This window comes from Podarcis raffonei, chromosome 16, assembly GCF_027172205.1.
Source record: "Podarcis raffonei isolate rPodRaf1 chromosome 16, rPodRaf1.pri, whole genome shotgun sequence".
In the NCBI taxonomy this organism is placed as follows: Eukaryota; Metazoa; Chordata; class Lepidosauria; order Squamata; family Lacertidae; genus Podarcis; species Podarcis raffonei.
This window is the reverse complement of record NC_070617.1, coordinates 22,942,455-22,955,510: the sequence shown is the minus strand read 5'-3', so window position 1 is coordinate 22,955,510 and position 13,056 is coordinate 22,942,455. Positions and strand designations below refer to the sequence as shown.

Here is a 13,056-nt window from a genome sequence, read left to right as displayed (position 1 = left end):
TTTAGGCGGGAAGCGGGCAGGATTCTATTCGACCTGAAGGGAAGCTCCGTCTGAGGGAAATTGCGGCTTTCCCTCCCGCCGTCGCAAAACCCCCCAAATATATAGGGAAAGAAGGAAACAAACGTCCCCAGTGCTTGCCCCAACTTCGAGATAGCCCACAGCCTAATTAGAGGTCTGGAGAGGCTCAGTTTCTTCTCAGTTTGAAAATAGCCCTCCTTTGATCTGATCCTCAAGGGAAACGCGCTCTGCACTTGCTCAGGGACACTTCAGCTGCCCTTCACGCGTTCCAGGGGTCGCTTAGTATTCATTTCTTAAATTTATAATCCCGCCCTTCATTGCAAATGAGCCCAGGGAGGCAAACACTTCTGTAATAAAACAATACAATTAACGACTAAACAAACAAAAAAAGAGCAGTTAAAAAACCTCTGGGGAAAAATTCACCTCACAGCTAAACATTTCAGCGATTGTGTCCAACTTAAGTCCTGCTCAGGGTAAACCTGTGGAACTTAATTGATTTAAATGAGTCACACCCAGTAACTTATTGTATGGTACATACAGTGTATGTATAATTGTTGGAAACCACTTGGATATTGTTATAAGTATATACACATTTATTAAAAATAAATAACCCTCTGTGGGTCTGCTCTGAGTAGAACTAGCATTGGTGCAACCCAAAATTGCCAGGGACAGTATGTTGGCCTTCAAATGCACTGGATCGGGGTCAGCAAACTTTTTCAGCAGGGGTCCAGTCCACTGTCCCTCAGGCCTTGTGGGGGGCTGGACTACATTTTGGGGGGGGAAATGAACGAGTTCCTATGCCCCACAAATAACCCACAGATGCATTTTAAATAAAAGCACACATTCTATTCATATAAAAACATGCTGATTCCCAGACCGTCCGCAGGCCGGATTTAGAAGGCGATTGGGCCGGCTCCCGATCCGGCCCGGGGCCTTAGTTTGCCTACCCATGCACTGGATAAACAGGAAAGTTTTGAATTACTCCTAAAGGTTGCAGACAAACGCACCTCACTAGGGAGGGCATCATGGGCATAGCCAGCGGGGCAGCTGTTTCCCCCTCAAAAAAATCAGTACAAATCAATACAAATATGAGGTTCTATCCCCCACTAACAAAAATTTGCCTCCCCTAACAAAAGCCTGCTCCTCAAGAACAATCCTGGCTACACCCATGGAGGGCATTCCATCAATGGGGAGCCACCACCAAGAAGACCCTGTCATAGTTCACGGCTAAGTGGGCAACTGCCCATGTTTAAGCCATGGTGTTGAAGGGGCAAAAAATATGAGACCTGAACTTCTGACATGGCTGAGTGTTTTATCACGAGTGGTCAGAGGTTCTTGCTGTGAACATAAAAAAATTGCTTGTGTAATATCTTTCAAGAACAGCATTCATCTAACTTCTGTCAGGAACTGAATGATCTGGGTGCTAACAGCTGTATGGTCCCCCAGGCATAGAACTGGAGAACTGGAGAGTTGGAAGGGATCCCAATGGTAATCTAGTCCAACCCCCTGCAATGCAGGAATCTTTTTGCTCAACCTGGGGCTCAAACCTGGAAGACTATACAATTCTTTATAATATTATTATGGTTCAAAGCAGTAACTGAACCAATTTCTAATACTCAGAAAATGTGATTCTCAGTAAGAAGTGAAGCTTTATGCTTTATCCCTGCGTGTCACACTCATTAACTTTGTACAGTACATATACTGAGTCACATAGACCATTAGTCTCCCTTCCTCTGTCCTAGTTTAAGGCAAAGGCTTTTTTCTAGCCTGCTATCTGAGTGCTTTTTATTTCAAGTATGTTTGTAACTGGGAATGAGGTAGGAGAAGAGGGAAATAACATTGTTCATTGCCTTGAGTAACATGGATGAAAGGTGCCGACTAAATTATAAATGTTGTTGTTTAGTCGTTTAGTCGTGTCCCACTCTTTGTGACCCCATGGACCAGAGCACGCCAGGCACTTCTGTCTTCCACTGCCTCCCGCAGTTTGGTCAGACTCACGTTTGTAGCTTCGAGAACACTGTCCAACCATCTCGTCCTCTGTCATCCCCTTCTCCTTGTGCCCTCAATCTTTCCCAACATCAGGGTCTTTTCCAGGGAGTCTTCTCTTCTCATGAGGTGGCCAAAGTATTGGAGCCTCAGCTTCACGATCTGTCCTTCCAGTGAGCACTCAGGGCTAATTTCCTTAAGAATGGATGCGTTTGATCTTCTTGCATTCCATGGGACTCTCAAGAGTTTCCTCCAGCACCATAATTCAAAAGCATCAATTCTTCTGCGATCAGCCTTCTTTATGGTCCAGCTGTCACTTCCATACATCACTACTGGGAAAACCATGGCTTTAACTATACGGACCTTTGTTGGCAAGGTGATGTCTCTACTTTTTAAGATGCTGTCTAGGTTTCTCTAGGTCTAGGTCATCGCCTTTCTCCCAAGGAGCAGGTGTCTTTTAATTTCGTGACTGTTGTCACCAAATTAAAATACAATTATTCTAATCAATGGCATGTGAATAAAAGGCAGCTAAAACTATTACACACACTCAGGTAAGCCATAGCTGTTGAATAGTGCATAAGTAGGCAAACTAAGGCCCGGGGGCCGGATCCGACCCAATTGCCTTATAATTCTGGCCCATGGACGAGTACTGGAATCAGCGTGTTTCTACATGAGTAGAATGTGTGCTTTTATTTAAAATGCATCTCTGGGTTATTTGTGGGGCATAGGAATTTGTTCTTTTCTTTCCCAAAAAAAATATAGTCCGGCCCCCCACAAGGTCTGAGGGACTGTGGACCGGCCCCCTGTTGAAAAAGTTTGCTGACCCTTGGCGTAGGTCAGTCTTGAAAATCAGCCTCCAAAGCTTAATGGTCTTCAAAAACTTTTGCTAGCCTGCCATATTTATGGTAATCATTTGGAGTCTAAAACTGGGGCAGCCAGGGAGCAGCTGAAATCCCTGGTTGCCTAGAAGTAACTCTTTCTTATCACAGGCATATCTGTCTTCCTGTAGGTCCAATACTCCTTGGAAAACAGTTAACTGAACGAATATGGCTACTGCTCAACTCTTGCATATTGGGCAGAAGCCCAAAACTTTGAAGGTACAAAGCAAACCTGTAGTATTATTTTAAGAAGAAAATGTAGACCTCCAATTTATTTATTTGTTTTCTAAAGCAAATAGGAAATATGTTTTCATCATTTTCAGGAAACGTCTCTGTTTCCAAACAGAGTTGCCACTGAGCAGCAGTCTATGGTTTTGGTGAAAAGGCTGCTAGCAGTTTCAATCTCCTGCATAACTTACCTCCGAGGGCTCTTCCCAGAAAGCTCTTATGGAACCTGCTATTTAGATGGTAACTTTTGCTGCCTTTACCTTTTCTGTTTCATTGAACTCTTCAGTTATTACATGTCAGGCTTATCCACATTGAAGTTTAGGGATGCTGGTGGCGCTGTGGTCTAAACCACTGAGCCTCTTGGGCTTGCTGATCAGAAGGTGGGCAGTTGGAATCTGCATGATGGGGTGAGCTCCTGTTGCTCTGTCCCAGTTCCTGCCAACCTAGCAGTTTGAAAGCACACCGGTGCAAGTAGATAAATAGGTACCCCTGTGGTGGGAAGGTAAACGTTGTTTCCGTGTGCTCTGGTTTCCATCATGGTGTCCCGTTGTGCCAGAAGCAGTTTAGTCATGCTGGCCACATGACCTGGAAAGCTGTCTGTGGACAAACGCCAGCTCCCTTGGCCTGAAAGCGAGATGAGCGCCACAACCCCACAGTTGCCTTCGACTGGACTTAACCGTCCAGGGGTCCTTTACCTTTACCTTACATTGAAGCTTAATGTGGATTTGAAGCTGTTCTCTCTGTCTTTGTCTCTGTCTCTCTGTTTGCAAGTATAGTGAGATGTACACATAGAAAAAGCACAATACTTCTGAGTTCCAACGGAAGAGCAGTTAGGTTGAACTTGAAGCCACTTGTCCGGAAGCAGCCAATATTTGGTAGCTGGAAATCAACTTGGCAAACACCAGTTAACTGCATTGTTTTTCTTCCTCCAGACATGTGCCTAAAAATTCTTCGAGAAGATAAAAGCTGCCAGGGTTCACTCCAGATAGTCAAGTGGTAAGAAACAGAAATCCCAAATGATCAAGAAGATACCATAGTGGATATTGATTGTAGCAGATGCCTGGCTCTGCACAAACTCTCTACATACACCCCCAACCAAGGATGGTACAAAAACCAGAGATTTATATAATCCTTACTATTGATTAACTGGGCACAGGTTTTACATTCCAGAGCATTCCTTCATTTTGTTTGCTATGAGCTCTAAACTCCATTTGGCAACTAAGAATGTTATCACTATATATATTTGGATGAATGTTCATTCATTAATATATCTGCTCCAGCAGGATTCAAGGGTGCTTTGATGCGCTGGAAAAGAACTATGTAAGTTTTGATTTCATTTATATTAAACCGTGTTTTAAGTATCATGAGATTTCACCACAAGGTTACAGAAGGCAGGGGAACCTCACTGCAAAATTGTCTGCTCTTCACCTCTTGCCTTGAATGAATTGTCTTGACCAAAGAAAACTGTTCCTCTAGAGATGTAAGGTTTGCCTATGCCATGTCTGCAACTGGAGTAAATATGGAGATGTCCATGAATCAAATCAATTTGCAGACTATTCTGCTGCATGTTGTGCCTGATAGTAATTCAATAAGTAAGTTTGAACCAGACTTGTAATATATATTTTATGATAATAAAAAAATTAGATGACCATATCCCAGTCCAAAAGTGCTGCTTGATATGCAGATATTGAACAGATGAAATTTTTCTCTAAAGATGGAGATTCACCGACAGGAAAATCACATTTGCAAAAACAGTTGTCAAAGCATCATTTAAAGAAAAAGATACCTGTCCTAGGTACTTTTCTTTGCTTAGTGCTTGTTACTTCGGTTGCTTATTTTTTTAAGTTATAATGCTGGTTCTTTTGCTATATATCAATGGCCAGGCCAAACACTCTGCAGGATCTCCTGACATTTTTTTTTAAGCTTAAAGCATTCACAATAAGTTCTGGTTTTGATCAGAGCAGAGGTGCGGGGAAAATATTTAAGAGGGGTGCACAGCAATTACAAGGTTCTATTTGTATTTATATTTGTAGCATTTAGAAGCAACCCAGTCTCTTTTGGATCTGTTCTGTGTCATTCTGTTTTGATTTATTATTCAGGTCCAGGTCTGATGTTAAATCTGAAAATCTGTTTCATCCCTGTTGACTATAATAGAGAATCTAAAAATAACTACAACACATTTTCCTTTTCACATAAGTAGATGAAATTATGTTGAGAATGTGAAATCATGACCTGACTCACCCTCATTTGCCTCCTTATTTGGTGTACATACAGAGGCAGCACATTTTTAGTCCTTTCCCACCGTGCTGCCCCTGAAGCTGCTCTCTCTCTCTCTCTCTCTCTCTCTCTCTCTCTCTCTCTCTCTGTGTGTGTGTGTGTGTAGGGGTTGGGGATCAGGCACAATACAAGTACCCATTTCCCTCTTCCTCTGGGCACCGAAAAGAAGTGTGTGTGATTTAGCACATCACCCTGCACCTGCATTCATAAAAACTAAAATCCCCCACAACCACTTCAAAGGTAAAAAGAAGTCGGCAGATCTAATTTGGCCCTATGAAAGTAGTTGAGATATACCAAACACTGGGTTAAGACTGCCTTTTTCAGTTGCATGTGGTACAGAAACTGATTTTATAAGATTTATACAGGTGAGTGCAACTAAGAAAAGAAATACCGTATACAGTACCGGTAAACCTAAAGCTACCCTTTTATGTGTAATTAATCCAATTGGCCACAAGATGTCAGTGATGTTTCTTGCAGTTCCATCTACCACTCTAAGTGGGAAAAAGACTATATTGGCACCAGTGAGGGGTCTCTCTCTCTCATCCTTTGGGATGGAGATTTACATCAGGACCACAGCTCAGGAGGGAAAGTTTAACACACACACCCCATATGCTGTAGTCTCATTTCTGATAAGTCCTTCCCAGCAACTGCTATTTACAGTAAAGAAAATTTTTGCAATGTTAAATCACATGTAAAATGGCATCTGAGATATTTCTTTGAGTAAACAATTTAGACTTGAAAAGTTGCATTGTTCAGTCGCCAAGATACCGCAACACATCCAAGTAAAAAAAAGCTGGTTCCCCCGCCCCCTCAGCTCTGAGCTATTGGAAATAGTAGCAGTTGAAGGGAAGAAACGATGGGGACATTTTAAAATGAAATGCTGATTTTTGATCCTTCATTTGTGTTTTGTTTTGTTTTCCAGCTACATATGGCTGTCTTAACAGTAAGTAGTACATGAAATCAATTCACAGAGGATTTCCTCTTCCTCTGTTTGGAAAGAACAAATACTAACTTGGTCTCACCTGCCTTGGGCAAAGATTAAGATATTTCAACAATATATTTTACCTCAATATCTGAACACTTTGCTCAAGTTTTACTTCCCACTGTGATGTACACTCCGCAATCTCTAACTTGTTTGAATATGTTTACAAGTGCCATCTTTACACACCTACATCTTTTTATAAGGTTTAATACCAGTTCAGTTTGCACCAGTCTCCACCCACCCCAAGCCTCTGGGTATTGTAGTTTGGTGAAAGTGCTGAAAATTCTTTATTAGAAGTTTCAAGTTATTTCATTAAACTACAGTTCACTGTACAGCTCTGGGCCAGCCCAATACATTTTGGCACCTGAAGCGAACCACAAAATAGTATGTCCCCCACCCTTAGCCAGGGAAGAAGGGTTGAGTGAAGATCTACACTGGGAACAAGGGTGGGAGAAGATCAGGAGGGCCTCCTATGGGTCAAAAACCTCTATAGCAGGCATAGGCAAACTCGGCCCTCCAGAAGTTTTGGGACTCCAGAAGTTTTGGGACTACAATTCCCATCATCCCTAGCTCACAGGACCAGTGGTCAGGGATGATGGGAGTTGTAGTTCCAAAACATCCGGAGGGTCGAGTTTGCCTATGCCTGCTCTACAACCTCTACAGAGGCAGCACTGGGGAAGCAGATGATCTGACCTCCAAACGCAGCAGCAGGTGATGTGTTCCATGGAGGCTAGATCTGCTGCTCCTGTGGATCCTGCCACCTGAGGCGGTCACCTCACCTTGCCTCATGCAGGAGGGGCAGCAGCCCTGGTACAGCTGATAAATCACAGACAATAAGTTTGTTAAATGTAGGATTTCTTTATTTTCTATTGACACAGTAAACAAAAGCAGACTAACGTTTAATCACAGATACTGAGTTTATTGTAGATTTTGTTGCTATGAACAACTAAACAAACAAACAAACATAATAGATTTGCTGTTGGAGTTTGGAGGGATGAAGAGGGTCTTTTTCACCACCCTTGTTTTTACTCTACTCTCCCCCATGTTGCAAAGGATAAGAAGCCCTTATCAACCTAAGGGCCACATTCCTTCATGGACAATCTCCTGGGGGCTGCATGGCAGTGGTGGGTGGGGATCAGTGGCAATGTGGGCAGAGAAATTAATAGGACTCTTACTTTTATACTGTAGGTTACATTCTGGTCACGCAAAAGTCAGCTTTATACACACACACCACACATCTCTCCATCCAGACAAGCAGGGAGCATTATCAGAGTTCAAAGACACATTCCAGCCATGCAGAAATACTCCAAGAAGATGCAGAGGAGTGTGGCCTGGAGATTGCTTGTAGGCTGGATAGAAAGGTCTAGGGGGCTGACAGTCCCCCACCCCCTGAACAGCAAGCTCCACACACCACACTTTGCAAATAGCTGGAATGATTGGTTATAAAAGCTTATTCTTCTTGCAGTCTGTTGTTCATTTAGTTTTGACTCTCCCCGTTAAGTAGTGGCCAGGAGAGGGCAGTTTTTCACTTTGCATGGTAGACTATTGTGGCTGTTACACTCAAAGTAAAACCAGTCTCATTGCCCTAATGGACCTCTCCAGACAAGTGTTTTATGGCAGGTGCATTCTGCATCATGTTCTTAACACAATAATAGTGCATTAGTGGTGGATTTATTCTGGTTTAGTTTATTCTGAGATATTTCCCCAATGCTACCATATTATTTCTGTCTGGAGGGACAGTGCAACAAAAGGCAGAACAAAAATAAACCAGAACATTTGTACGTATAAAAAAATATAGCAAGTTATGGGATTTTGCACTGATTGGAAGTAAAGCAGTGTGTCAGCCCCCAAAATTTTGCAGGTACAAACAGTATTGAAAGTGGGATCATGTGTGACTGCCCCAATAGCATCAAGAGGACAAGTAATCATGAATGTGCACTAAAAATTATGTCAGGAGAGGTCCCATGTTTCTGTAGTTGCTACACTGAGATATTATGATTGACATTTCCACAGGGAAATGTGTATTAAAATCTGTTGGCTTTATTAAAATCTATTAAAATTAGAAGTCCTGAATATTGGGTGGTTTGGTGAGCTGACTATAGGTATCTATGTGTGGGGGGGTGCTTTATTAATTCCCTGAATGAGAGCTGGGGTTATGGAAAGTTTTGCAAGACAGATATTTATATACACATTTCACAGTTTGTATGACTAGTTACAGATCCAGGAAGGATGAGTAAAAAAAATTCCTGCAGTGAGATTTATAGTCCACCTGTGATCAAACAGAATTGTACTTGCTTCATTTTTACTATGAAAATTCAATGCTTTCTTAAAACAGATCTATACCAACCCTAAAGAACCTGAGGTAAGAGAAAGTCAAAAATCAAGTAGGCAGAAATTATGCTTTATGTTCAAGTTAGCCAGAATCTCAGCTTCCACCACCAACACATGCATGCTTGGAACATAGGAAGCTGTGTTATACTGAGTCAGGCCATTGGTCCAGCCACCTCAGCTTTATCTACAATGACTGGCAGCTGCTCTCTAGGGTTCCAGACAGGGATATACCCAGACCTTCTTTGAGATGCTGAGGATTGAACCTGGGACCTTTTGCATGCAAAGCTGGTAAGCTAAAGCTCTGTTCTTTGCTAAACAGAGAGAGGGCACAGCTTTATTTTAAAAAAGAAAACCAGCAAAGGCACTCCTAGACAATCATTTCTAAGATCTACAATCATCACCAGGACTAAGCTGAAGCCATGAATCTTACTTCAGTTTCCAATTGCCCATTGGATCTGTCAGCAGCTGAAGGAAGTGTCTGGCAACAAGCCCTCCTTTTGCCATTATGGTTGGGTTTAGAACATCCACAGTCAGCAGAAGAGGGAGGTGTAAAAACAGCTTGCAGCTTTTATCCTGAATTATTATGATTTTTTATTTGATTTTTTTTGTATCATTTTTGTTCATTGTAATTGCTTTGTGCAATTTTGTTAGCTGTCTTAATCATCCTAATGAGAAGGCATGATGTGAATTAAATCAATATACATTTGAGTAGGGACGCAGGTGGCGCTGTGGGTTAAACCACAGAGCCTATGGCTTGCCAATCGGAAGGTTGGCGGTTCGAATGCCCGTGACGGGGTGAGCTCCCATTGCTCGGTCTCTGCTCCTGCCAACCTAGCAGTTCGAAAGCACACAGTGCAAGTAGATAAATAGGTACCGCTCTGGCGGGAAGATAAACAGCTTTTCCGTGCGCTGCTCTGGTTTGCCAGAAGCGGCTTAGTCATGCTGGCCACATGACCTGGAAGCTGTACGCCAGCTCCCTTGGCCAGTCAAGCGAGATGAGCACCACAACCCCAGAGTCGTCCGTGACTGGACCTAATGATCGGGGGTCCCTTTACCTTCTTTTCATTAGAGTTTAATCACAGCATCTCCCACTCTGAGTTAGTGAACTCATTTATGCTTACAGTGGTACCTCTAGTTAAGAACTTAATTCGTTCTGGAGGTCCGTTCTTAACCTGAGGTACCACTTTAGCTAATGGGGCCTGCTGCCACACCGCCAGAGCACGATTTCTGTTCTCATCCTGAAGCAAAGTTCTTAACCTGAGGTACTGTTTCTGGGTTAGTGGAGTCTGTAACCTGAAGCGTCTGTAGCCTGAAGAGTCTGTAACCCGAGGTACCACTGTATTTCAGAACAAGCAAACCATTTCATTTTTATTTATTTTTTTGCCCTCCTTCAGCTGTTTACTTTTTCCATACACAGTTTTTCTTAGCATGACAGATGAGTTAGGCTGGCACCATTGTACACAGAGTACTAAATGTTCCAGCTAATTAGAGCCAAAGTAATGTAATAAATGGTCTGTGTATGTATAAAATAACATTTTATAGGACAAACATAAAGTTTTCTGTGTAATGGCATCAAGTGTGGGACTGTCCTTAATACAACACAGTAATGATATCTAAGGACAAAGCAATCAACTTGAAGAAGGGAGTAAAATGTCAACAGATAGCTCATGTGCTTTAATGTAAGGAGATGGAAAACACTTTCTGAGATCTCATGTGGGAATTATTATATGGCTAGAACATCCCATGATGGTCAGAAGTCTATTTGTTACAGTAGCAAGTTACAATCGGTCTTGCTCTTTGCTTTTCAATCTCCAGCACATGACAGAATTCTACCGGTTCAAGTTCAAGTATTCAAGGAATGGACCTCAGATGGACTTTGATAGGTAAACACTTCATCATTTAATTTCTCGGTCAAATACCTTGAGAGAGATGCTTGCCTTAAAACAGGGATGGGAAACCCTTTTCAGCTTGTGGGCCACACTCCTTCATGGGAAACCTTCCAGGGGCCACATGCCAGCCCTGAGGCATAGGCAGTGCCAGAACCTAAAAGGAGCAGGGTCTATGTTTTTTTACAGAAGGCTATCCAGCAGTCAGGGACGCGGGTGGTGCTGTGGGTAAAAACCTCAGTGCCTAGGACTTGCCGATCGCATGGTCGGCGGTTCGAATCCCCGCGGCGGGGTGCGCTCCCGTCGTTTGGTCCCAGCACCTGCCAACCTAGCAGTTCGAAAGCACCCCCGGGTGCAAGTAGATAAATAGGGACTGCTTACCAGCGGGAAGGTAAACGGCATTCCGTGTGTTGCGCTGGCTCGCCATATGCAGCTTGTCACGCTGGCCACGTGACCCGGAAGTGTCTGCGGACAGCGCTGGCTCCCGGCCTCTAGAGTGAGATGAGCGCACAACCCTAGAGTCTGTCAAGACTGGCCCGTACGGGCAGGGGTACCTTTACCTTTACCTTATCCAGCAGTCAGAGGTTTCTACACTTCTCTCCATCCTCTATCCATGTAAGCAAGAGGTATTATTCAAGGACACATCAGAACCAGGCAAAAGCTCTAGAGGAGGGGCAGTGAAGGGCATGTCTGAGGAGAGTCCTGAGGGCTGGACAGAGGCCTGGAGGGCTGCATTTGGTTCCCTATCCCTGCCCTGAAGTGTTTAATTTGAGAAAACTGCTCTTATGCAGACACACTTTTGTTTTATTTATTTATTTATTTATTTATTTATTTATTTATTTATTTACTGTGTAGTGCCTTTTCACATGCAAACTACTTTGCAGTCTATTATTGCATGTCTACTACAACAAGCCTGTGAATTAGATAACTATAAGATTCCTCTTTACAGCACTAAGGGTGCAATCGTGTGTCTACCTCCTAAGGAATAAATCATATTAAATATGGGACTTGCTTCAGGGCAAGATCAGGATCAGACAGAGACAATAGTGAGTGGCCTCAGGCCCTCAGGCCATCTTCTGATTTGACAGATGAACTGAGATGTATTATGGTAATTGGACTCCAAATTGCACACTTTCCTGTCAGATGGTGCTTTCTCCACCATTGCCACTAGGTGGCACAAATCATGTGGAACTCTAGTTTGTAAACAGTTCTACAAAATCATGTACCATCTAGTTAAAATACCGTACCCTGTACAACCTAGAATTCAGATTTTCTTTGATAAGCCGCTTCACAAGGTACTCATGATATACCTCCATGGTGAAAAAAAATGTTAATGTGATTTGGCACTTTCAATTATCCTCTTGAATATCTCACCACTCACTTTGCACCTAGTCTTCTCGCTGTGTGAACTGGAGCTAGATGTCAAGATCTGGGTTACAGATTTAGAGGTGCTGAAATAAACCTGTTCAGTTTGCTTTAATTAAATCTTTCTTAGAAGGATGAGCACATACTCTCCAGTGGCAATCTGATGGTTTCTGAAATTGCTTCCTTATTTCTTAGATAGGATTCATAGATACAAATGCTGAACAAATGAGTATTCATAACCATTTTTAATTTTGGAGCTGTGCCCTTTCCACACTCATAGTGTCAATTCATGTGTTAATGACAAATTTTGTAATTCTAGGCAGTAGCCCACTGCAAATCTGTCTTTCCTATTTATCTTGATTATAGTGGTGAAAAGACTCTGCAGCCCTTTTATATCCTTACTGTAAAATGTGTCAGTGGGTGTTCTATATTTGCCAGTGGGGCATAAGTGGCAGTGGTTGCTTTTGTGACTGAAAATCATTTTGCTATTTTGGCTTCTACTGGCTCTGTGAGATTGATGTTCAAATCTTGTAGAATGGCCAACACATACACACTGGCTTGCGTTGGTGTAACTACAATGTTATCCTAAGTCTGGCAACTCAATCTGCAATCTTATCAGAAGAGGCTGCAGCAGCATATCACTGTACATGTTTCAAGTTGCTTTGTTGTAAGTAGATCTGTGATAGCTGAAGTGTCTTCAGATGGCACATACATCTTGTTCTGTCCTTGGCCCTCTTTCCATGTGTCTTCCACTCATTTAGGGAAGGTATAATGACAAAGAACACTTCAGAGTCTGTTCTAATGTTCCATAGGTTGCTCGCACCCACAAATAATTTATCATGTGAAATTATATGATTACAGTACTGTGAACTCATGTAAGATCATTGCTCTGATTCCATGAAACAGACACATTGTTAAAAAATTTCCAACAGATGCAATCAGATTTGCAATCTTGTGTGTGTTCAAGGCTTTCATGTCACACTGCTCAACTAGTGTTCACACGAGCAGTTATTCATGAGAGTGGAACTGTCCATGACTGTCAGTGGCACATCATCTTGCAACTGACTCATGCTCCTGTGGGTTCAAACTCCTAGGGTTGGTTCAT

The 13,056-nt window shown here is 42.6% G+C and overlaps 1 protein-coding gene across 14 annotated transcripts in view; it reads left to right on the top strand.

Moving 5' to 3' along the window:
* Positions 1-13,056, top strand: part of HORMAD2 (HORMA domain containing 2) — a 73,323-nt gene that overhangs the window by 44,738 nt on the left and 15,529 nt on the right. For 4 of the 14 annotated variants that reach the window (XM_053369361.1, XM_053369358.1, XM_053369363.1 and 1 more), the window contains exons 2-8: positions 3,014-3,101; positions 3,206-3,350; positions 4,043-4,106; positions 4,391-4,430; positions 6,310-6,330; positions 8,705-8,731; positions 10,516-10,583. In XM_053369361.1, coding sequence (XP_053225336.1) covers positions 3,051-3,101; positions 3,206-3,350; positions 4,043-4,106; positions 4,391-4,430; positions 6,310-6,330; positions 8,705-8,731; positions 10,516-10,583 — 416 coding nt within the window. In that variant the 5' untranslated portion in view covers positions 3,014-3,050. Of the gene's footprint in view, positions 1-17; positions 173-368; positions 492-3,013; positions 3,102-3,205; positions 3,351-4,042; positions 4,107-4,390; positions 4,431-6,309; positions 6,331-8,704; positions 8,732-10,515; positions 10,584-13,056 lie in introns of those variants that run through there. The other 10 variants (XM_053369369.1, XM_053369365.1, XM_053369364.1 and 7 more) reach the window with 10 other exon arrangements.